At 42.2% G+C, this 26,815-nt stretch overlaps 1 protein-coding gene across 2 annotated transcripts in view; it reads right to left on the reverse strand.

The window, feature by feature from the left end:
* Positions 1-23,744, reverse strand: part of CDK6 (cyclin dependent kinase 6) — a 128,674-nt gene extending 104,930 nt beyond the window's left edge. Inside the window, exons 1-2 of one of the 2 annotated variants that reach the window (XM_084512070.1) lie at positions 23,520-23,744; positions 21,157-21,647 (exon numbers count right to left, since the gene is read on the reverse strand). In XM_084512070.1, the coding sequence (XP_084368196.1) occupies positions 21,157-21,389 (233 nt within the window). In that variant the 5' untranslated portion in view covers positions 21,390-21,647; positions 23,520-23,744. Of the gene's footprint in view, positions 1-21,156; positions 21,648-23,395 lie in introns of both variants that reach the window. The other variant, XM_084512071.1, reaches the window with a different exon arrangement.
* Between the last annotated feature and the right edge of the window lie 3,071 nt (positions 23,745-26,815).

Below are 26,815 nucleotides of genomic sequence, written 5' to 3' on the forward strand. Positions count from 1 at the left end.
TCATGCAGATAAATGTTTTCAACTCATTCATTATCTGCTGCACGCAGAGCAGAGAGCTGCCATGAAGGAGGAATGCCATGATGAGAGCAGGGCAGCAGAACATCCTCGCCTGGAGACCTACCCCAGCAGAGCCCAGCCAACATCCCTGCTTAGAGCCCACTCAGCAGTGAGGTTTAAGGGAAGGAAGGGGGATATTAGGATGACAAGGCAATCGTTCATCTGCAAGCTGAGCTTTGTGCTGTAATTTTTTCCAGTCTCTCTGCCTTTCTGACTTGGAAAAATTATTTAAAATGCTTAGCTCTATAAAAGATGTTTTTGTTCTTTAAGTGTGTGTGAGGAGGAGAGACAGGGAAAGTGACAGAGAGAAATAGATGCTCTTGAAGGCGAAGTAAATAGCACTGGCTAAAGTCCGATAGTGTGGGCTGCCTGGGCAAGCTTTCAACGCTCCGTGCTGCCTGCAGCCCTGACCTGCAGCACCCCTGCTCTCCTTGCTGGGCCCCACTTGAGCTACGGCGAGCTGTGGTGCCAGCGTGAACGGTTTTGTGATGCAGACAAACGTCTGCTCCCACGAAACCACCAAAACTCATTTTCGTTTTCAACAGAAGCCAAGATTTGTGCCCAAAAGATGAAAAGGCCAAGTACGTTTACTCACCATGCCACCCAAGTAACTAAAATATTCAGTTGTTGAGAGTTTTATTTCAAGGAAAAATGTGTTTGACAAGATGTTCTCTACACCTCTCTTTGTTTATAGCATAATGCTGTCTTTTTTAGCCCTAACACTGCCATTTCTTGTTCACCTTCTTCAGGAAGGGAGATTATTTTTAATAGTCAAGGAACAGAAATGAATCCGGTGAAAGTCAGCAATTCAGTGTTCTTAGCAGCAAACTTCAGTTTCAGGACTCACCCTGCAATTCACCAGTTTTTCAAAATACTTACTCCTCACCAGTCAATTAGCAGCTTCATCTCATTGCAATTGATTTTAAATCCAAACTGGCCACACTCTGAGCAATTACCATTATCTGGGGAAAATACCAGCCTGTTGATGCCTGTACTTGCCATGTGCACTGCTGTACCAAACAGACGGCTGGATCTCTCTGTGGGGACAGCCACGTTTCCCCCACATCAAAAAAACAAAACAAAACAAAACATAAAAAAACCCCAGCATGGTCTGTTGCAAAGACAGCCACTGGCAGATTCTTTAAGATTGGCAGTTGCTGTCTGACCTATTCGTGGTGCTCTCATGTGATCCTGGAGCACGCGAATGTACACTGCCCTTCAGTCATGCACAGCGCTGCTACACATTGCTGAGGGCTCCCAACCAACTTCCAGTTTTGAGCACAAATTAAAGATGCTCTCATTCATAGGCAATGCATGTGCATCTCCTCATAAATGTTTCAGATTTTCTGTAGAGTACCTTCCCCAGGGGTAGTTGCATTCCTTTTTGCATTCTCTAAATTGCTTAACATGTAAATAAAACTGATGTCTGAGTATTGAATTTGTTTAATTCAAATGCAAGGAGCACAGAAATTATCCTGGGCTGCCAGCCGTACGTAGTGCAATACGGGAAACAACAAAATCCAGTTCATGTGTAGCTCGCAATCAAATTGCTTGTCACAAATTCCACATTTCAGTTTATGTTTTGAATTTGTGCTCATGTCAAACATGCAGAATCTAAATCTAAGTTGATCATTTCTTTTGTAGGCTTTAATAAAACCAACGACTCATCTTCAGAAGATTTTATGTCTGCATAAATTATCATTTATTCTTTGGTAGCTTAATAATCTAATCTATCTACACTTGAGACAGTTAACTAAATGGTGATGCCAACATATCAAAAATAACACAGGAAATAATAACCCTCCACTTGATACAAAAAGTAGTCACTGCATAAAACCCATTGTCCTGTTTGATACTGTGTACTGTCTCACAGAGTTTTTTAAATCCTTGCAATATCGCAGCAATATCCTTACAATATCACAGGTGTTTTATCCAATGCTTTTTAAGCTTTAAGCGTGTCTAATTGAAATTTGATTCCAAGTTCTTGCTTTTCAGAGATGTGTTGGGAAACCTAAATGATAAGAAGCAGGTGCTGTAGAAGATGACAGAAGATGAGTGCTTTTTTAATGCTTACCATCGATTCAGGGACTGCTATTCCTGAACAGCCTCCAGGTTACTCTACAGACGTAACTCTGCTCAGGGAAAGTTGCTAGACTCAAAACTCATATTCTGTCTGAAAGTGAATTATCCTTCAGGTGCATGCCAAGCCCTCTGGAATACAAGTAACCACAGCTTGTCTGCTAGTACTTGAGAAGGACAAAGCTACTTGTTGGAGCTGCTGTACACAGAAAGTGAGGGGACAAGCTAACTGCTGCAAATATGCCTGAGCCCTGCTGCTGCCACTTCCCAGGAAAGAAGGACTGGTATGGGCAGCAACTGAAAGGAGCCCAGCACTGGTGGGAGGATGTAGGGGATAGACCGAGCACTAAGTGCAAAATGCCTTGTTGTGGTTCTTCTGCTGGCAGGAGCCACAGTTTTGATTAAGACCCTCAGAAAGTATTGTTCTAGTGATTTGTGAGACACTGACGTGCTAAAACTTCTCAAGAAAGTCCATCTGTACAGAGCTTCATAGGAAGACATGGGACTGAATGGTTTGTATTTCTCAAAGCAGGATCATGAACTGACTTTTAGAAAGTGAAAACTTTCATGCTTCAGCAATACTGTGAACTCCATTGCAAAAGCAAAAGAGTAGTAAAACAGAAGGGAAAAAAAACCTGAAGAAAAGTAAAAGGCTAAACTGGCTAAAGTTGACAAACTGATATACACAAATAAATAAATAATGTAAATACTAGTAATGACAGCTCTTATTTTGAAAACTGAATTAATTCTTTTTAGATCTTTGAATCATATTATTTTAATGTATTCAAGGAATTATTATGGAAATCTATAATGTTTTTAATGTAACATGTTGCATGTCCATGATCCATGTATTAAAAAGAAAGCAATTAGTATATATAGGAGTAAAATGCAGTAAAACATTTAATGGTCACTGTAATATCTGGTATTTCTATTCTGGGTTTATCATTAAGTAACTTTTCCTAAGTACAATGTCATTGGCTCTCAAGATAATATCATAGCAAAGAAAATCCTTTCTAAGAGGATGAAACAATCACCAGTCTGGGAAATCAGGTGCAGACCTCTTACAGAACCCTATACTCAGATAGTCATTATCTGGACAGAGAGCAATGTAAACCCCTGTATGCCATTTACACCTGTATCTACTATGATGGTTGCAATCTGTGGTTCCCGGTCTTGCTTTTCTTACCCATGCTGAGATAATTCTGTAGTCTAGGGTACTGCAAGTGAGCCCCCGTCTCATACCTCAATGCCCTTATCTGTTCCAATGTCTCTCCTTCCTAACTTCATTAGTTTTATGACTCAAGGCAACTTTTTCATATGGCTATACTTCTCTGAAAATGATGTTCACGATTTATTGCAAACAGTTCATCACAATATTTGTTTTTCCTTAACTTTTGAAATGAACAGGGCTGTGAACCACATTGCTTTCTCAGTCTTTACCTAGGGGACTAGAAAACATGAATGGATATGAACAGATCTTGTTATCTTGCAAATGGAAACAGCAAATTACCACCATTTACTTAAACAGCATGAAAACATTAAAAATGTCTAAATCTGCTGAAATAATTTGTTTATGGATTCAGTAGAACTAATAGTGTTGCACTGCTCAAAATTTCCTGAAAACAGACCAGATATATCCACCCACTTCCAAGGCAAGCATGGTGGCTGGGTGGCAAACCCATTTGCTATGTACAGCAGTGCACCAACTGAAAATGCAAGAGGTGTTTTTGATGCTTTGTGTTAATTTTCACACGTTTGTCATGAACGAGGTTAAAAGACACGAAAACAGAGACCCAGTTCTTGGTGCTTTTTGCCTACGCTTGATTTGGGGGATGACTTTGATCAGGCTTTGATGCCAGGTCTGCTCCCAAGAAGCCTGTGCACTGTGATGCCAAGCAAACTTAGCTAAGGAGAAAGCAAATTCCTCCATTCACTTCAGCAAAACCTGAAGGGGAGCACAAGTGGCAATTGCTCACATAGGTAAGAAAAACAAACAGGATTTGGTCTCATCTTTTGGGAGGCAGTTAGATTTAAGGCATGCTAGCTAATTCCATCCAACGTAGCTGTCTTTGGCTACCCATCATCAGACAGATGAAATGGTGTTTGTCTCCATGAGCAGCCCAGCAGAGCTTGTGGAGTATCGAGCTCTCTCCTCAGCTCCCCTGGAAGAGATACAAGGCATATTATGGAGATGTTCAGGACTAGTGGTTAGTCCTGAAAGGGCCACATTGGCCCTTGAATAAATTGGGAGAGGAGTGGGTACTGTCTCTCCCTGTTTGCCAGGGAAGACATTGAGATGACTAATTCAGACCAAACACTTAAATTCAACTGAATTTAGGAGACATGACTTTTTCCCAGGAAAACTGTAATTGAGCAATTTTAGTTGGTGGGATTCCAGGTTATGTTCAATTGATTATGTAGATGTTTATAAACACTTCTTGTAACAAGGAACTTATAAGAAAATGAGAGATGTCAAAAAACAGCACTGAAAACACCTCCAATCTTATCTACTCAAGCTCCACAGACTGGGATCCATCCTAAAAAGCTCTGCACACAAGAGCCCCTACCTAAACCTCATGAAGTTAGTACATGTATTTAACTGGCTTTGGCTCAGGACCAGAATTTTCTTTAATTTGAAAGGGAGTTTCACCTGTGACAAACTTGCAGGATTGAGTTTAATATTCATGTTGTACAGAAAAGTAACAAATGGGACTAATAAATCTTCAATAGAAATTTTACAAGATTTTTCTGGCTTAATAAATTTAGCCAGGAGGCAATTGCTCTTAAACACTTGATACATAAAAAGGGATCCTCATTTCCATTAGCATGCAAATTCCTTACACATTTCATCAGAATTTGAGATGCTGCATCTTACTAGGTTTTTAAAAGTGTGGGCTTCATGGCTGCTTTGTTCCTTAGAGAAGTTTACGTCCCACTTACGCATAGTCATTTATACATGGCTATACAGGCTCCTTGGCTGTCATGCCATTTCCTCTAATAAGCTGTCTTATTCTAAAATTAATTTATAACACATGCAAAGAAAACTGCAAATATCCATTACTGTAAGATTCTCAGGTGCTTTTATCCTCCAGTTCCCCAGGTAGTTGTCTAGTAAACATGCTTCCTCCTTTAGCATCCAGTTTACACGATCCTGTGAGCCAGTCATTTAAAGATTAATGCACGCTGAGTGAAGTATTCTACAGACCATACAGCTTTTTAAGTATTTCCTTTAAGCTCTTGCACACATATGTAAAAGAAAACAAATTAAAGATTATTTGCAGAGTTTGGCAATGAAAATGAGGTGTTAGTAGCATTTTGAGCTGGCAATAAATTTTATTTGACTGTTTTATTACTTCGGGGCAAAGGCAACTATTTCTTTTGGGGCGTCTTTTAGCAGCATGAGATTAGGGTTTACACTTTAATGCATGGAGAGTTTTGAAATAAATTCAGCATTTTGTAAATGATGGTGTATGTCAGATGTAAATACATGACAAAACTATATTTTGGTTGTTTTGCAACAACATGTCTTTCACATTTCTGAAAGGAACGAGCAAGCTATAATAAATCTTGCAAAACGAGGTCTGGTTCCCGGAGCGCTAAAACATTTTTACATCTCAGCAAATGAAAGCAAGGCACATCTAAGGAACTTCTGCAAGCAAACAAGAGTGTGTTCTGCATCGTCCACACAGCACGTGTCAGCTCAGGCTGAGCTGAGGAAGACGTGAGGACAGCAGAGTGTAATGGCTGAGGCTCGGCAGCGCTAACATGGCTACGCAGCTTCCAGCTGGCTCAACATGCAGGCAGAGCAAGTAGGCATCTGCTGGGGAAGGAGGCAGGGCTGCCTCACATCTGCCTGCAAATGCTGTGTGGACTTGAAAACGAGTGGACATGGATTACTTATGATCATAAAGCGAGTCCGTCAAAACTGCCGAGCCTTAATTTGCTGAAAATTATCCCTTCGGCTCTGTCCTGCTCTACACCGTTCCTCACACTATCTGTCCTTTTCCATTTCAGAAAAATACTGTGATAGATGGAAACTGTTCTGACCCTTTCCAGCCCCTATACAGATTGTTTTATTCGTATAATTATTTTTACTTCAAAAATAAGTCAAGAGACTGTGAGCAGATATTGAGAGACAAGGAGGGATAAAGGAAGAACCTCCTCCTCTTTATTTTCTCTACTCTACCCCCAAGCCTTAGACAATCAAATTTACCTCTGTTCTCTGAACCAGCACAGAAGCATGTACCACATCCAATGGTCCTGAGCCTTGCTGCAGGTGACCAAACTGGCACCATTACACATAACACAGGCACCCTCAGCGCAGTCTACAAAAGCCTCTTCTGGTCTTGGTCAGCTGGCCTATTTCACTGACTATATATACACGTATGTATATATATTATAATTCCCATCTCTATCCAACTGAAGTAAATCAGCTAATCCTGATGTTAGGACTTCATCCTCTCCCTTTTAATAGTGTGCTCCCATGTCTCTCTTAGCTCTTATTTAAAGCTTCCATTTATCTTCTATTTAAATACGCAGTCAAAGAAAGGCCAAATTTTCATGCTGTGAGATGTATCTAACCATACGGGACATATTATCTTTTTCTACAGTTTTTATCATGAATTTTCATACTTAGTGCACCGGAGGTTTATAATTAAGTTGCCACTGGACTAAGTGGCAATTCATCAATTGCTATATTGTGCCACTTTTGGAGGGTGGGAGTGAACATTTAGCAGCAGCACTGGTCTACAAAGACTAATATCTTTTCATCCTTATACAATGGGAAAGCAGGAGATACAAAATAATATTAGATTAGAAACTTAAGGAGTCCAGAGTGGTTAAATTGAACAGATACAGGGAACACACTAAGGAAATGCACAATTTTAGATAGCAAGGATACAGCTGAATTAATTGTAAAGGGAAAAAAGACATTGTGAAACTGTCGAGATAATTTAAATGATTTAGGAGCCAGCATCCCAAATTACAGAATAACCTAGGTACTTAGGGCCATCAGGATATTTGTGAATCCCTGGACTTCCTGTCCAGTGTCGCTTCATGATGCTTTTCAACTAGAATTCTAATGCCTAAATCATCAGAATGTAGGATTGAAAGAAAAACCTGAGACCAGTTGCCTGCATTAATGAGCACCCCCAACAGACACTTATGCACAGACACAACAGCTTCCCAAACACTTTTTACCGTCCCATACCAAATCCACAGCTATGGCCACGGAGATTTTCCTTGAGGTACGTTTTAGTTCAAGAGCCTCACTGCCACCCCAGGTTCCTGCAGCACTGGGATATTCATGAAATAAAACTCCTAAGTTATTCCAGGAAGTTGACCCAACCATTTTACACAGGATATTAAATAGACCCCAGCTGTCTCCACTTAGAAGTGACTTAGTTCATATTTTTTATAAAGGCCCATTCAGCTGCTTTCTGAGTTATCACAGAATTGATGTGACTTTCTGGGAAGAAAAGTCAAAATCTGTGTTTTACCTACTTTTCATGTAGGCATTTCTTAGGTTTAAAACATCACAACTGGTATCTATATATCCTGAAATAAAAATCTCTGTCTGCATTACAAAAATATTTCACTGAGAAATATCTGCCACTGAAGGCCATTTGGAAGAAATATACACAGTAGACCATTTTTGTTGCTAAACCCAGGAAGGCACGGTAGTCTCTATTTCTAAGAATGCCCATACGATATATGGCTACCGACCTACATCCTGTGCATTCTCCCTGTTTCACTCCAGAAGACAGAGAGGTGACATAAATTTAGGTTTTCCAAAGCCTTGCAAAAAAAGAACACTTTTTTAGGCTTGTGAAAATGATGGTGATCAATATGTTAGAAAAGCCATAATCATGCCCACTCAGCAAATTACAATTAACCTATTTCAAAAGCTCAACAGTCTTTTTAAGGAGAACCGCCATTTAAAAGCTGAAAAGATAATATCGCAATATTTTTGTATAAATGATATATTCTGGGATTAGTGAGTTCTGCAACTGAGTAAATAATACCATTTAAAGCTGGCATTTTCATAGTTGAAAGATAAGCGATGAAAGTGGATGTATATTTGTAAGATTTTAAAAAGTAATAAAAGGGTCAATATTAAAATGAGACACATAATCCCACTATCAGAATATTACTTAAAAACTAAGAAATGTATTTGTTCTGCACACAGGAGGAAAAAAAAAGCCATCTGTTTCAAAAATTAGTTCCGCTGCTTTTAAATATTGACATCCCCTGCTCAGTTGCTTGCTGGAGTGGACTGTGCCCCAGTTAGGTTAAGCCATTACATGTTTACTCTTTTGGATATTGCCTGGGCTCTTTGCCACTCACATCAGGCTCTATGATTTTTATTTACACTTTCCAGAATACATTTAATAAAATCTACTATTTTATTATGCTTAGGAGTGAGACAGCACTTTAGTTCCAAGTTTCAATTTTCAATGTCATGTAACTTTTTAAAAACAATTAGCTTTTGGGATGATTTGTTGTCTGGCTTGCCCTCATTCCCTTTCAATTTTTTCTTCTAACTTCAAAAAAGAAAACTCAGACATTTTTAAGGCACAGATTTAAAACTAACTGCAGTTCTACATGTCTAACAATCTCATCCATGTTACAAATAACAATTCTGAACTTCCTGGTAAAAATGCAGTAAAATTTTTCATGGTATTTCTTTGCCACATATACACACATATGCAATTACACATAACCAAACAGCTTAACAGAGCAGCTTATAAATAAGGACAATTACTTTGTCTTAGCGGTTCCATAATAAAAAATAAATAAATCTGTTTTCAACTTTGTGATTCAATCTATAAAAGAACTAGCTCCAAGAGGCACTTGACAGAAAACATTTTTACCTGGTCAAAAACATTGAAGCAGAATCTGTTAGCGTAATAGGTTAATCTTAGATTTGCAAACTATTACTTAGCAATGTGAGTTGGTGTGTTTTAGGTTTATGGAAAAATAAAACTTGAAATTCCAAAAAAGCTATTCCAAGAGATAAACGTATTGTATCACTGCTTTCCAAGAACCCAAGAAAGGTCTTGGATAATTTAGAGTATAATACAGGTTAGACACCAGAATCTTTCAACTACTTGCAATTGTACAATCACGTAATTTGCTCAAAAGGAATTTGAAGTAATTACATGTATGAAGGAAAATTATGTGTAGCATCAGAATGTTATTAATAATGAGGTAATTAGCCCACTTAGTGGCAAATCCCATACCAGACCAATATGGCAGAGTGAGAAAGGGGAAAATGAGAAAAACAAGTAAGAAAAATTGTATCTGAGAAGACTCTGAAACATGCCACAAGCCACTTGTGGGCTGGATTACTCCAACACACATCTTCAACTACTCTTCCTCTCGTAAGAGATTAACGGCTTTTGACCAAAATGGCTTCTGCTGGAGCATAAAGTTGTGTATAAGGTAACCAGGCAATGATGACCCATTCCAGCTACATCCTGTTCCCTTTAGTACTTCGATGCCAAGATCAAACCAGAAGCAGATTGTCTGAAGTCAGTACATTTCACAGAAACCTAACCTCTATTATTAGAAATACATCATTTTTGTTAACTGATAAAAAAGCATCCTGTACAAACCCTTATCAACAATACATATACCAGACTTCAGTAAAAAAATAAGGTCCCCTGTAATACTTCTTATTTCTCCTCTAATTTGACAGTTCAAGTGCTCTCTGATTTCAATGCTAGATTTTTGTTCCCCCACCCACAAAACGATTTCCTATTTGTTTTTGTAAATTCTCTTATTTGCTGTACAAAATCCCTACCCATGTTTCCACTTTCCACCTTCAAACTTTTGACTGGCACGTATCTCATGTAGCTTCAGCAGGCTCCAGTTGATGTCCACTCTGCGTGAGTCACCTGGACTCTGTGGTCAACAAGAGACAGCAAGCAGTTTCCAGACGGCAATCCATTCAGCTCCAGGGTAGGTACAGAGGCTGAGGAGGATGAATTACTCTCAGAAAACACATTCACTCTCTGCACTCACCATGGAGAGAATCTGCATGGCTAGGTTGGAGTATGCATTTAATATTTGGATGGTTAAAGTTAGACGTCTGCTCACAATTCTTACGTTACATTCCTGTTTTTTTTTTTTTTTTTTTAATTTGTGGCTATGTGTACCTTCTGTGCCTCCAACTTGATATACAGGAGCAGAGACATGAAAAGGAAGAAGAAAATTTGGTTCTTCCCTTCAATACCACTCACCCCTTTGCAGAACCGCAGGAACCAAAGAGTTACATCTATGTAAAGTGTCTCAGTAGCACCCAGAAGAGGCTACAGATCCAAAGCAGTAGCTAGGATTTCCAGTAGCTGCACAGAGCATCGTAGCAAGGAGAGGTAAATGTCCTACTGACAAAATGGGCAGCTACAGATCTTTATTTAAGTACCTGCCATGCAAAATCCATGCATTTTCATACCCTTTCAACTGTTGGATTTCTGCTTACCTTCTGTTTCTTAATCTCTCCTTTCTGAAGCCTATTGGTACTATGACAAGTTTGGGAACCATGCCTGTCCCCAGAATATCAGATTTAATTATTGTTGCTCCTGTGACTTTCTGCCTTGACTATAAGAATCTCCTAAATCAATTATTGCATGTTGCTTCAGACTACACAGTCAGTGCTCTCTTCCTTGTACTCCAGAAATAGCTGCTTCATTGAAGGAGTTTGTAAGTTTGGTCTTTAAACCTTGTCCTGCTTGTTCATTTTGTTATGAACAGTCATTGAAATTGACTTTGTTACTGCTTTAATAAACTTAAACTTCTTCAAGAATTATGGGCTCAGCATTCTTTCACTGATCTAGAGGACATTTATGTTTGCTCTTTATGACTTTTGTTTCTATAGAACTAACTTGTCCACTCTCAACTTTGGGTTACTGAAAACCAAACAGTCTTTGATATGTCTTTTCTTACAAACATCACAGTACCCTATTGGTTTGGGACATTCTATTATACTTAAAATGTCTTTTAAAGAGACTCCCTCATTAGTGTTATTCACCTATCTGGGTTTTATCGTTAGCCACAAATACTTTAATTTTCAATCAAATAGGTTACCTGACTGTCCTGTGCAACTCTCCTGCTATTGTACTGCTGTGGTCTGTTGGCTCTCCTACAGTTCAGTTTCAAGTTCTTGGAATTCATATTTTTTTCACTAGTGCGTAAAGCTTTGCTTTTGTTTAACATCCCTAATTGATGTTTTAACTGGACCTAAGAAAATTAAAAAGCATTAAAAAGCTAGAAGAGAGACAAAATAAATAATAAGCAGCATAGACGTAAATAGTGCCATTCAACTCTCTACCTTTTTTTTTTTTCTTTCTTTCCTTTTTTTTTAAATGAAGTTACAAACATAAAGGCAATGTGATGAATGGGACTCAGTGCAATGAAGAAATACAGGTATTCATTTCTCAAGAAGCACTGACTTGTCCAGGCCTTTCCAAGAATGCCGAGCCTAATGAGACATTTAATACTAATTTACAGACTAGAGTCATTGATTCAAACCTGTCGAGTTATGGGTATTATTGCTTTGAACAAAACTTGTTGCTCAGCAGTTTACATAAGACAGAGACAAACAGTAAGGCAACAAATTGATTAGAGATGTCTAAGAGGAAACCACAAAGATTGGTGGGTAGGCCTATCTCCATTATTGATCTAGAAGGTTATCTAAGGATAAACAACACACTAATTAAAATTGCAGATGCTGCTCAATCTCTATGTCATAAAGATGACAAATGTCAACAAAGTGTGATGCTAGATAAAATTAGCAAAATGAGATTCACTTTATGACCTACTTCCTAGTTGAGAAAAATAATGCAGGGCTTTAACTTTCACTGTCTGGAAGAAACACGGAAATCGATAGTGAAGGTTCTGGTGCTGTGCTAGCTAGTAACAAGCTAGACATAAACTTTCAATGCAATGTACAGCAATCACAAAGGAGACAGAATTGTAGATGGAGAAGCATTTCCTCTTGAAGTAAGGAAATGTACATAGCATTTAAATGACTGTATCTGCAATGTAACCTGGAGTTCTGGACTAAGTGCAACACTGTATAATTTGCTCAGGTGACCATACAGAGATAGGAATCAGGTATTTCAGAATATACATACTAAGACAGAGGGAATTGTCTGTGGTCCTCAAAGGGAATGTCACTGGGAGGAGTGAAACAGATCAAGAGAAACTCTCTGAGCCTGTATAAGTGAAAAAACTCCCAAAGAAACAATTCTTTTATACCTCAGGGCAGTTTGATAAAATCCATTGCTATGACTTCTAAAATCTGATCAGTAAAGTCTCAACTGTGCATACTTGGTGGGACACCTCTGCACAGACTTCCTGTCCTAATATATATTTGTTCATTTTAACATTAGGAATTTATCATTTCAACAACCAGAGCTAGTATTAATTAACTTCACCTGCAGAAACTCAATCCTTAAATTTATAACTGCCTTTTTGAGTTGGCTATAAGATGTGGGTGCAATTCTCCCATTGCTGCTGAACATTAGGCTGCTCACATGGATGAACATTTAACTATCTGCCTTTTTTTTTTTCCAGAACATAAACACAAGAATAACCTGAGAATGTTCCTTTAACTGTAAGCTTCTGATTAACATATTCTGTATATGATGATCTACTACTGCTTAGTCAGAGCACTTAAAGATCATAATCCTCTTTTCTGGAGAATGCCATCCAGCTATAATTTATTAAAGGGCTGTCATTTCTTATGAGACACATTGATATCCTAGACAGCCACAAGGGTTTTTCTAGGAAAATGATTTGATCACCACTGAGGGCAACTGAAAAGCAAAAAATCACATATAATACAGAATACTGTAAGTCTGAATAATCTGATTTAATCTTTAACTTGCAACATGCACACATACACAAAAAATCACAATGTATTTATATGATGAGATGAGTAAAAACCAAAGCCCGAAGAATGACAGACAGGAGGAATTTTGCTAAGATTTAACAGAAGGGATACAATTTAGCTATGAGAAATCCACCATATTTTACATGTTGGATTTTATTATAGCTTTACGCAGAATACTGTTGCTAGGGATTTTTAAGTTTGCTGTAAATAGAAGACTTTCATATCCTATATCTGTTTTTGATATCACGTGTTGTTTATTTTACTTTATTTTATTTTTAAATGTATGACTATGCATTCTAGCCAGCTAAAGATTTTCAATTTCTGTAGAAACATTCAAAATCCCTTGTCACAATAATGTTAAATGCAATATTCACTGGCTGCACAACCCTCCTTTTTCATGGGGAAGGGGCAGAGTGGGCAAAGCCCTGTAGGTTTGTTTCATTTCAGTGTTAGCTGTGTATCCAAACTGGTACTCCCCCAAACATCTAAGTACCGCCAGTACATTCCCAACTCCTACTGCCAAGTTAAAATGAAAACGGTCTTAGTTCAGAAATGATTGAGGTGGTTTGCTCTAATCAAATTAAACCAGCCAAATGTTCTTTTCAAAGGTAACTGTCTACTCTGCAGCTGTATGCAAAATACCACATCAAATGTGAAAAAAAAAATAGTGATAGAATTCTATCCTTACAGTAGAGTGCTGGCTCCACAGATGAAGAGAAACAAAAGCATCAGTGCAGCTAGGAATTACATTCACAGAAAGCTCCCAGAAATATGCTCACTTGAGAAACAATGAACAAAGTACTGAAATTTCCAGTTTATAATTAATTGATTTCAGAGAGAAGGGAATTCTCTGGAATTGTTAAACAGCAACAGCCACCTTGGGTGATTTATCATAGTGACCATACTTCAAACAGATATTAAATGCCTAGCCAAAGCTTCACATGAGAGAGAAAAAACACCACATAGACTTTTCCATCCTATTTCTCACTTCCTTTCTCTGTCTCTATCACAATACGTAACATTTTGTACTGACTAATGTTGCAAAAACCCAAACTTGATAGGTTTCATTTAAACTCAGTATGATTCATCTTTGTTAGAACTGACTTTTCAGTCACTAAATATGGGAAATTCCTGCAAAGATCAATTCATATCTGAATTATTTTTTATTTTGTTTTGCTTAGAGAAGATCTGTTACCTGTTAATGATCATCCAGAGTGATATTCGTTCATACGAATGCTTTTAAAACAGTATGTGACACTTTGCTAAGTTTCTAAATTGTTTTCTAGGTGTGTCATGAGAAATTTACCCTAAAGCAACCCTACCAATACCAGCAAATTGGCATATTCCAGTACGCTCTGTATTTACATATCTGAAAACATCACCTGGTCCTAGAATTATGTGAGATCCTTCTTTGTGTAGAGATCCATATTATTCTACAACCCTAAAAATACATCTGAAGCATCACATAGGAGTCTCTTATTACTCATATAGTACCTTCTTCATTCTGCCTGTCGCTGACTTGTTAAAATTTTAAGGCTTGATTTTAAAAAGATTATTTAAAGGAACATTTCCTTGTGAACATTTTCTAAGGATGGAACACATTTTCCAAGGATATGGGTAAATAAATAAACAGGAAAATTAATACAAAATTTTGCATGCAATCAGTATTTTGAAACAGTTATGGAAGTCTACTGTCACATTTCCACTCTTTGATGACCTTCTCATCTAAACCCTCCCGAGAGAGGTTTCCCAAATGGAAAACATCAAAGTCTGTTATGTCACACCCCTTGGAAAATTCCAAAGCAGCTTGCTTATTAGTAACATGCTCTAGAGTTTAAAGATAGAGCTGTTAAATGCACTTGCAATTTAAAATATTTTTTTTCAGAATATATGAAAAATACATGTAGAACTGATATAGTAGGAGAAATTTCCTCTCTTTTGAATGAAAACATGTAGCTTGGTGACTTCTGTATAGGGGCACAGTTATCTTATGATCATTTGTTAGATCATTACGAATCCACTTGTTCAGCAAAACTGGAAAACAACTAGATTTCATACACAGCGTAAAACCCAAATGCTCTATATACAGCTGCAATGTTTTGGAAGGTACAGCAACTTCTATATTACTTTGGTTATGAAGTTTTGTAAAACAATTTTAAAACTTCAGAGCAGAATTAAGTCAACTAAGAATTACTAAGCAACTCAAAGACAAATAACTTAAGCACTTGATGCCAAATTCATGTTGCTGTACAAAACATCTCTGCTCTTTCTGGATAATTATGTTATTTATTCTGCATGACTTTTTTAACTTCCAAAAGAAAAAAAATCTCTAGAAATAATGCAGTATATGAATAAGAATCAATAGCTATGATTTGTATTTTTATGTATATTGTGCCAGTCACTGCTTTGTGCCTGAACTCTATTCAGAAAAGCATTTTAATAATCAGTGTATACTTAATATCATATCTTTTTCTATTTGATAGTGTACTTACATATCTGCTAAACTTTGAACAATTACTTAAATCCCACTGAGGGTACCTGAGCCACTCACTTGGTACTTTGCTAAGTCACAGCCAACAGCCTACTTTCCTTCAAACTCTGGGAAAGAACGCACTGCTTGCACCCTCTGCTCTCTTCCACATTTCAGCAGGCACCAGGGTATCACGACACAAACCTGAAAGTCCCAGGCAATCTACCTGGCCCCTGTTGTGGCCAGCACTGACTCCAGGACCCCACTCCAGGTTCCCAGGGGATGGATGCCTCTATCTGGTGGTAGCAGGCTGGCCCAAGCAGCAGCTGTGGTGGGATGAGATGGTTTTTCATCCTGGTCAGGACCCAGCAAGACTAGGTCTCTCCAGGAACATTACAGACACAACCCTCCACTGATTTAGAGAAGGAAGGGAGCGCTGTACATGATCTAAAATGACTAACATTTACTCACACAAAGACTGGAAACATGTTTTTTATAAAAAGCTTAGATTCAGAGTAAGATAAAATACTTTTTGAAGAAAGCTTGTATTCTCTCCAGAGAATTTCCTAAGGCTTAAAAGGCTCTTCCATATTCAACCCTTCCTTCCTGACATACTCTTATCTTGTCCTGTTTCTGGCAGGCCATGTGTTCAAACTAAATCATCACATCCATTACTAATAAACAATTCATATAGACAGGAAGAATATCACTGATTTTCCCTTATTCTGTGTACTGTAGGGCTGCAAACAGATGATGACAGGCCAGCATTCATGCACAGCCATTTCACAATGTCCTCTGCCAATTTAAGAAACTTCTCCAAATCCTACCTCCTGTCAAACCCTGTTCAGTATCAGCCACTTTGTTCCCCTTGACCTCTTGCCATCGGAGAAGTCCTTTGCCCAGGTGAGCCGTCCCTCTGTCTCCAGCTCCGTCGCAGTGTCCTCCTCGCTGGGGCAGGACAGTGCAGGGACATCTCTGGCTGCTCTCTAGCCTGGAAATGTCTCTCTCTCGCCAAGGCATTTCCCGTCTTCTCATCTTGCCTTGAAGACCATCCTGTTTGTGTTAGTCTAAAACTGAACTGAGGCTCATTCAGTTTTTCCTTCCCATTACTCATCCACCTCAGTTGAGACTAATCTGCCGCATTAATTCCTTTAACCTTGGCAATTTCTAAGTTTCCAGTTCTGTTTCTTTTGCTTCACCCAATTTCTGCATCTTATTTTACTCTTTCTGCATGCAAGATAAACCCTGTACCTAGCAATGTGAAGTTATCCACTTCTTTCTATCCTTGGGCCTGTCAGATGCCATAGGAGTGGTGCTACACAAAAATATATTGTATTGCATGCTGTTGATCTGTAGGAATGATGTCATACACTAAAAGTTTAACATTAGCTTGGCAGAAAAAGGAAGTAAGGAAGGAAGCAGAATTCACTGAAGACAAACATCCCCTAAAATAGAAATATTACACTTCATAGGATGAAACATCTCAATGATTTTGAGAACATCATCCTTTCAGCTTCTTAACAGCACAGTAATAAAGCCAGCAGCCAATATCAGCATCACCACAAACTGGAAAGAGAAACAAACTTTGCTACTGAATTTTGAAATTCCTCTCCCACTGTATGTTCCCGTATGATTTCAGTTTGACAAACAAAACAAGCGAAACAACTACAAGTTGAAATTGCCTTGCAAAAGCTTGGCTATGCATCGATGACTCCTTTCAGGTATGTTCTGAATGCTCTCTGCCTCAGGTTAGATGGGGAATTTTAAGACACTGTTATGAAAAAGACACCTCTTATATTAGTATAATGCAATTTTAAGCACCAAACTATTGCACACTTCTGGGAACTTTGAGCAGAATCAAGTGATGGTCTTTGCATCTGGGCAAACAGGGTTGGGGTTGTCAGGCATGCACCATCCTTGTTCCTCCATGCTCAGGTGTCCTTGCCAAGGAAAGCAGCTGATGGGCTCCATAAAGCATTCAAGTGCAAACCAAAAGGTAAGAGGCACGGTTCATGGACTGCAAACTTCAGGAAAAAGCAACATGATGGTATTGCTGCACCACAGAGCGCTGCCTACACTGTCATTTATACTTCATTGGTTGTAAAACAACATAAAAATTTGAGCACGGGATAATTGTCCAATTACTCTTCATTATCAGGTTTCCCACACACTTATCCATGTAGCAAAAAGTCTGAGGAATGGAGTTACAGTCCCAGCTAGGTGGATCATTCTGTTGTACAGAAATCAGTTTCCTAGGCCACCTATTCTGCAAGTTAATTGAAAGGAGAGAAATAAGATTTTGAATTCCTTATTATATGGTAATTGCAATCCTGAATGGCAAGATTTCTGACTATATATACGTGTGTGAGTGTGTCAGAAAATGAGCACTGCAAGAATTACAGTATTCTGTCTTGTATATCACCTTCCTAGGGTGCAAATTCATAGTTTGATGGATGATTAACATTAGGGAAAAATTATTCATCTGATTACCAACAGGAGAGATATAAAATGAACACAATGTATTACTGGATTTAGGAATATAATCACAAGAAAAAAATTTACAGATATATTACAGCAGGGAATACTCCCAGTTTTACACACAGGAATTTCCTGAATCTAATATGTCATTTATTCCTGGCAAAGCCTGTCCTTTGTCTACGTATATTTCATTTCTTCCCAAACAGAACAGAACTAAGCTACATAAGTGCTGGACCAATTTTTGCCAGACTTAACTACTGTATACAGTAAGGTTTTAATAAAGCATTACATCTTCCCATCTGAAAGGTGAGCTGGAGGAGCACCTTAATCATTCTCCCAGTTACTAGGGACACTTCACGCAACATTTCTCATTTTAGATCAATTCACACAACCGTTTACTCTTGAAGACTGGCTATTTTTTGCTTTGTTTTGTGAAGGTAAATAGAATAGCATAAGGTGTCCTGACCTTTCCACAAGGGCAAACGTGAACAGGAGAATATTTTAAGCGCAAAGTGATCATCCTTTTTACTGTATTTTTCCCATGCCTTTCTGTATGCTATTTTTGAGAGTCTTTCAAAATTTTTGGTCAGTCCACCAAGCCTTACTCCCTTTACAGTTAACAGTCCAGAGACTTACACTACCATCACTTTTCTGCTGAAGATTAGACTTCCTTTCACTTCTCATCTCACACCTCTCTCTGCTTTATTCTGCCATCAAGTCTTATCTAACTTCACTATCTAATTCCTGTAAAAGCAACTGTGCTGTGACAAATGCATCACTGCATGGTATGAATATGGAAACAAGAGACTTGGATAGAAGGGATGAGGAACAAAACCTCTCATAATTAGCAAGAAGTAGCATGGAAAAATATGATAAATATTTTGTTTAAAATTATTCTATGCTATTTAGACATTTCTACTTTATGGGGAAAATCCTTTTCCAACCCCAGTGCCAAGCACTAAAAACCAGTTTTGACACTATGCATTTCTCAGGATTTCAAAGGAAGGGACTCTAAGGCTGCCATGCCAATCTCAGGATGCAGTAGCTCAGCTGGTCCCGTGTCGAGGCTCCATGACCAACAAAACGTTGGAGCTACACCTCCACCTAGCAAGAGCTGGGTATTCTCCTTCCCAAACTGTTCTTCATGTTCAGCACCAGTTATGCAGACAGAACAACCCTGGGCTGAGCTCCTTATGGTCTTCCCTGGCTAGCCCAACCCTACCATCTGCATTGGGCATGACAAGATGTGGCCTGTGGCTTCTGCTGCTGCTGTCAGCTGATGCCAGAGCAGCAAAACCATGCTTGCTCAGCAGCACAGGTCATATGCGGCTCAACTGCATGCAGTGTGTCTAAATTTTGACTCACAGAATGACTGTTGGTTTGCATTGAACGACTCATGGATCACACATGCCTTACTCAGAGATAACAGATTTGACATGAGATTTGCATTGCTCACTCATTTGTCTCGGGCTAGTTGCCTGTAAAATTCAGAAGATAGCTAGATGTCCCCTTCGCAAAAAAATCTGACTTCAAATATTTGCGTGGCTATCCCAGTGCTCTGAAAATGCTCTACCTTCTAATCCAGTATGCAGACAATGCATTTGCCATTATTTTTACTTGCTGACCTGGCCATGATACCAGTTTCCAGACTGCATGTACAAACAATGAACATTTTTGTGAGCAAAATATGTTCCGACATTAAGTACCGCTAGGTCAGCTGCATAAAACTGCAGATCTTCATTTATAGTATTTCCTTCTCTGAATATATTTACATAACATAAAAATAGACCTTTAATCTCAGTAGATTACAACCTCTTCTACCACCTTCTGTAATGGAACTGAGACATTCAAGTATTTTCAAATAATCTCTCATTACAAGGACACGATTTCAACCACTCCGAAGTGCTACTCAGAGCTTCATCTGCTCTACAGATTAAAAATATGCACAACAGAGGTGACTTTTAAAATAGCATTCCTCCTGTTTCAGAAGAGAGAGTGTTTGAAACTGCTTCTTACAATTCCCTGCCTGTTTGTAGAAGAAGGTGCGTAGCCAAGGTCCCAAACACCCCTACGTATCACATCGCGAGCTCTTGTGTCCGAAATGCGGCCTGGGGCAAAAGCCAAACAAGGCTTTTCAAGTATGTAAATATCAATTTTCAAGTATGTAAATATCTGGGCACCTGGGCACCTAAATCCATACTTACTCTCCAAAATTATTGAACTGGATTTCAGAGATTTAAAGAACTCTCAGTTATCTCTGTTGCCAAGAAAGGATGTTGGGTGTGCTCCTCTGTAAACCAAGTCACCTGATTGAGTGACCAGATGTGATATGTTGCCCACACTTGGATGCACCCACTTTTGAAATTTACGCCCCTGGCATCACTAGGTGCCAGCCAGAATAATGGTTATTGACCAAATTGGCTGCTGGTGGTTTCCAGCAAAGCGAAAGCTCGTGGCAGGGCCAGCCTTAGCACTGGGAGAACCTGCTCAAGAACACGGGGCATTTATTCAGGGCTTATGCTACGAGCAGGAGGGAAATTCTGGTGCCATTGTCACCATTTTGAGAGCAAGGCCTGCATTTTGTCCTTCTGTACTTTTGGTAGCACCGTCAGCAACACTTGGTGAAATTACTAACAGTCAGCATTCAGTTGTGAGGCCTCCTGCAAAACTTGAAGTCTTAGGCTCTTGCTTCTCTTTAACATGATAATCTACAACCTCCCTAAAAGTATCTAAAAAGGTGGAACACACATTCCACTAACACTCTCGTAATCATTGCTGTTTTGATAATGAATAGGGCTGCTAGAGATCAGCTGCAGCTGGCAGAGCTAATACCTGGGACAAAAAGAGTCGTTGGTTTTTTCATTCTCCCTCACGCCTGAGGAAATAGTGTATGTGTGGCTTCTTGCCCATCCACCCAAGCACTTAAGTCACACACCTATGCCTCTGGAGATGGGTGTTTGTGTGTGTGGGAGGCAATGCACAGGGATGAGGTGAGGTCTGGCAGGCAGCACCCTGGCCTGCTGAAACCTCAAACCACACGTCATGTACATGTCTGAGTACTCGCTCCAGCCACAAACCCAGACTGGCGCCCAGTCCATGCATGTACCCCAACTCGCCTCACACACACAGTGACACGGGGACCCCAGTGGGCAGGCCGCATGCCCCGCTCCCTCACCTGACCACGTTGGGGTGCTCGAATGTCTCCAGGTGCCTCAGAACTGCCACCTCTCGGATGGTGGACAGCGGCATCCCCTCCTCGCTGGTCTGCACCCGCACCCGCTTCAGTGCCACGAAGCGACCTCCATTCTTCAAGTCCCGGGCTTTGAACACCTTCCCGTAGGCTCCTTCGCCGATCTCGGCCACACACTCATACTGCTGGTCAGCCAGGTTTGTGCTGTCCTTATCCATGCTGATGATGATCCTCTTCCTCCCGTGCCCGGGGTGCCTAGGGCAACCCTCCGTCCCTGCTGGCTTTCTGAAGGCTAGCACTTGGCTCGTGCTGCAGGTCTGCCACGCACCTGGAAGCCCTGCCACGTGGGCAGGAGGAAGTTCTTGGCCCCCCGGTCCCGTTCCTTTGCTGCACGGGCCCCAATGTGCCTCCTCTTGCAGCCGCCAGAAATTATCATACAGTCTTTGGGAGCATTGTCTGGGTGAGGCCAGTTAGATCTGGAGGAGCAAGCAAGCAACAAAGAGGAGTTAGAACATGCTGCCATTGTGCTTTAGTTTACTTTACAAAGAAAATTAAGCTAATGAAATAGCTACGTGCACAGCAAAAATGTGGTGCAAAGGAAGATGTGGAACCACCAGACTGCCAAGGGATCAACATCGCTGCACGGCTGATACTATGCTGGGTGGTTATCGTGCTCTGCCCAGAAAGCTACAACGCACAGCCACAGAGCAACCACGTGCTCTGGGATTTTCCTGAGCAATGGGCTGAATGTGGCCCTGGGGGACACGGAGGAGGTGGATGCGGGAGCTACCTACACACATGTGACAGCAAGCTACGTCCAGGGGTGTAAGGCAGGAATGCAGGACTCCAAGGTTCCTTGGACATCGCATAGAGGAGTCCTTGAAATACACCCCGTGCCACGGTACCGTGACTTACTGTAAGTGATAGCACTGAGAGGTTCCAGCCTTGATCTGCTCTCCGCTGTGCTAAGCACTGCATGAAGACATTGCAAGAGACAAGTTCCTGCCTCGTGGGAGGAGAAATACGTACATATATAACTTGATACTAATGTTTCCGAGCATTGCATGCTGTGGTATATTCATGAAACCTGTGATCATGCATGGGATTTAGCTTTGGATGCTGCTGCCATGGGACACGAGTGGCAGTTCCTTGCTGATCGCTGTGGGGCTGGCTGCGTGATAGAAGATGGTCTTCAGGAACAGCATGGTCTCATGGTCTGCTGCCTAGTGCACGAGACGGGACGGCAGAACTGCCTCCCTCTGCATCCAGTTTCATCCATGCAGCTACACCATGACCAGGGGCAAATTCTCTCCCCTCACAGCAGCTCCCTGTCAGTGCTCTCCTTTACTCCTTGCCTCTTTTTAATATATTGATATTGGGACTTTTGGGGCTGTAACCCTCCCCTACACCGTATTGTACCGTGCTAGGCTCAAAGCCCCCCAGACACCTCAGCCGGGCATCCCCTACCTTGAACCTACAGCTGTTTTCACCACTTTTTTCACCTTCACGCTCATCTCCCACCTTTCAGAAGCCACCGAGCACTAACCCAGGACAGCCCCCCCCCGTGCCTTCCTCTGCACCCTGCGGCGTGCCCTGCCCCGCAGCCTCCGGAGCAACCCCGCTCCCCGGGCGCTGCCCTCCGGCGGGGGGACACCTGCCCGCGACCCCCGGCCCCCGGCCCCGGCCCAGCCGCGCCCCGCTGCCGCTACGAGGCGCCCCCCGGCGGCGGGCACCGCGTCGCGCGTGTGCGTGGCCGCGGGGGCGGCGGGCCTGGCTCCGGGCGGCCACGGAGCCCGCTGCAAAATTACCGCTCGTGTCCCCCCCCCCCCCCCACCCCGGACACCACGGGGGGCGCCCCCCGCCTCAGCCCCTTCCCCTGCTCCGCACCCCCCGGCCGCGACACGCAGCTCGCCCTCCGCGGCCGCCCCCCACACGCGGCGGGGACACGCGGGGGAGCCGCGTCCCCACGCTTCTCCCCCCCCTAGGGCACAGGGCTGCGCTTCTCGGGGGGGCGACAAGGGGACCCCCCCCCAACCCCGGCTCCCCGGGTGGGCAGCCCCCCGTCCCCGCCGGCCCCCCACACCGGCCCCCTGGGGGGGGAGAGAGGGGGTTTGGCGACCCCCGGTCCCCGAAAGGAGGCAGCCGTGGGGGGGCGAGGGGGGGCGCGGCGTGGGGGCCGGGGCGCCGGGCCGTCTGTGCGGAGCACATGGGCGCCCCGCGTTACCTGCTGTGCGCTACGGCCGCCTCCACCGCCACCAGCTCCCCAAATAATCCTCAGCCCTTGTTGGGGGGGGGGTTGGAGGAGGGGGGGCTGGAGAGGGAGGGGGTGAGTCCTCCCTAAAACAAACCTCCCATTGAGCGAGGCGGGGTGGAGAGCCGGCCCGGGGTCTGCCCCTTCACATGGCGATGTCTCCGGCAGGTCCCGGCAGCGGCCGCCCGGGCCACACAGGTAGCTGCTGCTGCTGCTGCTGCTCCTGCTGCTGCTGCTGGTGGTGTTGCTGCTGCTGCTGCTGCTCCGCCGCCCGGCCGCCCTCGGCTCGCATCCTCCCGCCGCCGCCGGGCTGCACCTTGGCGCAGAAGGCAGCTCCCACTCGTCCCCCAGCCCTCTCCTCCCGCCCCCACGCTGCCCGGGGAAAACGAAAACGCCGACGAAAAGAAAAAAAAAAAAAAAAAGGAAGAAAAAAAAAATAAAAAAAATAAACGCGGCCGGCGGCCCCCGGGGAGCCGCCGCCGCTGCTGTGACGCGCCCGCAGCCGCCCCGCCGCGGGGCTCGGGCACCGGCCTCGGGCTGCCGTGCCCCGGCTGCGCTGCTCGCCCCGCTCGCTCTGCCGGCCTCTGCTCAGCCTGCGAGCATAGCGGCAGCTTGCTTTTTTTTTTTTTTTTTTTTTTTCTTTCCCCTCTCCTCAACTTTTTTTTTTTTTTTTTTTTTTTTTTTCCCTTGCTTTCCCACGCTGGCTGAATGTGACTTGACCCCGTTTCAAAAAAAGTTTGACATAGTGCTTCAACATTTCCGCATTCCTCCCCGACTACAAAGGCTGCAGCCGCCTCCTTCTGCTTTCTGTCTCTGCTCTCTGTCTTCACACTCAATGAAATCCTTCATGTGCCTCTGCCAAAGGCGGCCGCATACCGCAAGGGTCGCCGCGAGCGCCGCGGCCGGGCCCGGCCCCGAGCGAGGCGCCCCGGGGGGTCCCGGCCCGGCCCCGCCGTGCTCGGCGCTGCGCGGCACCGCTCAGTGCCTCCCTCTCGCTCCTCGGTCTCCGAGGCGCTGGGAAAGCCACCCTTCCCGGTGGCTTTTTTTTGTGTGCCTCCCACCCCTTCCCGAGAATAACCTTTTTATTTATTTATTTATTTCCCCCCCCGGGGAAAAACCCGATTTTTTATATTTTTATATTTTTTTATGTTTTTATTTTATTCACGGGGCTAGGAAAGGAAAGCAGCAGCCACGAATGCTTTCGGGAAGCACCACGACAAGTTCCACCCCGCCCTCGCTGCCCGCCGAGGCGAGGTCCTTGCCCCCGGAGACGCCGGGGCAGGGGGCGGCGGGGGGGCCCCGAGCACGCCGCCGGCTCTGCTGCGGGGAGCTTTGTGCGGAGCCGCTTCCTACAAATAGTGCAATTCACCGCAGGAAATAAAAAAAAAATCAAATCACAAAACAGATGCCAGTCTACTCCGTCTGCATGGGGGGGTCTCGGGCTGAACGCACATGTGGGGAGCCTAATTCCCGGCTGGTACCTCCCTGCACATCCTTCTCGGGACCTCAGGGGTGGCCGACCCCCAGCTCCGGAGCCAGCCTTTATGGGGGTTTAACTGGGAGAGAGTGAGCCACATCGCCTCTTGCAGTGGGAAACGTAATTTCACTAAGTGGGTTTGTAACTCAAAAGTATATGTTGAGGGCTTGGTATTGTACATTGTATGATTTAGAGACAGAGAAAGTAAAAAATAATAGATCTAGCACTGTACAAATGAAAAGAATTCATAGCAGAAAGAAGCATGTAATTACTCAGTCCGGATTAGCAGCGCTGGAGAACACATGAAATCACAGAGCTTACATGAAACACGCTGCTCTGGCTCTGAACCTGCTGCCAGCAGCTGCTGGTGCCCTTCTACCCCTGGAGGTTCAGAAGTAGCACCTGAGAGAGGCGAGGGGCAGGTGGCTGGGAGCAGGAGGAGACCCTCCTCCAAGTGCCCCTGGGAAAAAAAGGAGTGGGAGACATGGGCACCTCTAAGGAAAAGGCCAATGCCACGTGGGGGCTTGCAGAAGACCAGGCATACTTCACAAGAGCTTGATTTATGCTCAGAATATATTTTATTTAAAATCACAGAAATTCTGCAACGACTTCCAAAGTCCATGACTTATCAGAAAAAGATGCCAAAGCTAATGGCAAACCCCCTAACCTTTTGATTCAAAGGTGTCAAAGATTCAAACATACATGTCAAATCTTTTCTTAAAAGATGTGAAAAGGTTCATAAACACTTTCATTACCTTGCTCTGTTTCTTTGAATTGTGATATTTATGGTTTCCTTCAATGCATCTTCCTTTCTTTTGTGAGAAGGGAGCAAAGGCACACCGAGTCCCTTGGGGAGGTAAATGTACAGCTTCACTTCAGGGCAAACGTGGGAGAGAGATTTCTGCAGTCCCCTGACATTCACCTCTGTGTTCAAAAGTGCTGGCTTGCCATTCTGTTAATAAACGGTGTTGAACACAAACTCAGCCTTCCAGCCCATATTCTCCCTTTATTTTCTGGGCAGTATCCGCAATGCTCCTCTCCTTCAGAAATGCTTTATCTGCAGATCTGGGTGGTGAAGCCAACAGGATCGCCATGAGAGACGATGATGCTCATTCTGCCGGACGGAATGAATTTCAAGCATGAAAGTGCTAGACAGATACTGTGTCTTGATACCACACTAAGATTATTCAGGGACTTTTTCAAAAAATTATGTCACTATTTTTTTCCTTTACTCCCACCCACTTTGTGTCCCAAATATAGAGTTTAAAGAAGCCATAAAACCCTCTAGACTGACCTACAACAATTTTCTCAATTTTCTTTATTACAAAGTTAAGTGATTTTCGGAAGAAAATTCCAGATACAATTAACTATGAACATTGTATAAAATGGATGATGCTGCAAATAATTTGTTGCAGAGGTTGAAATTACTTACATGAATTGTCGGGGTTCTTAGAAAATATAATATATATTATATTTGTTTTAAAGCTCAGAGTCAAGACAATGTTTCAAATAATACCTGTTTTATAAACATTAGAAATCATCAAAACAATGTACTTTAAATAAAGGCTTTCTTCCTTTTCATAACAACATTTTAAACATGTTTCATGCCTTGCTTTCATAAAAGAAACACTACTTCTAACATTTTTGATTTAGAATAGGTAAGTATATATTTTGTATTTTATCAACAACGGAGGATTTTCCCCAGAGAAATTATTAAATCCCTTATTTCCTTTATAATTGAAAACATCTTCATTTTTAGCAATTTACATCTATTTTGAGAAACTAATGTTTTAAGAAGTTCATTAAATATTGTTATGAAATGAAGTCAGAATAACCTTTGCTGCTAATTCTAAACTTACTTAATTCTAAAGTTTTCTTTTTATTTTCTTTTTATTTTTTTTTTACTAGAAAAAATA

Source organism: Aythya ferina (assembly GCF_964211825.1).
Source record: "Aythya ferina genome assembly, chromosome: 2".
Taxonomy (NCBI): domain Eukaryota; kingdom Metazoa; phylum Chordata; class Aves; order Anseriformes; family Anatidae; genus Aythya; species Aythya ferina.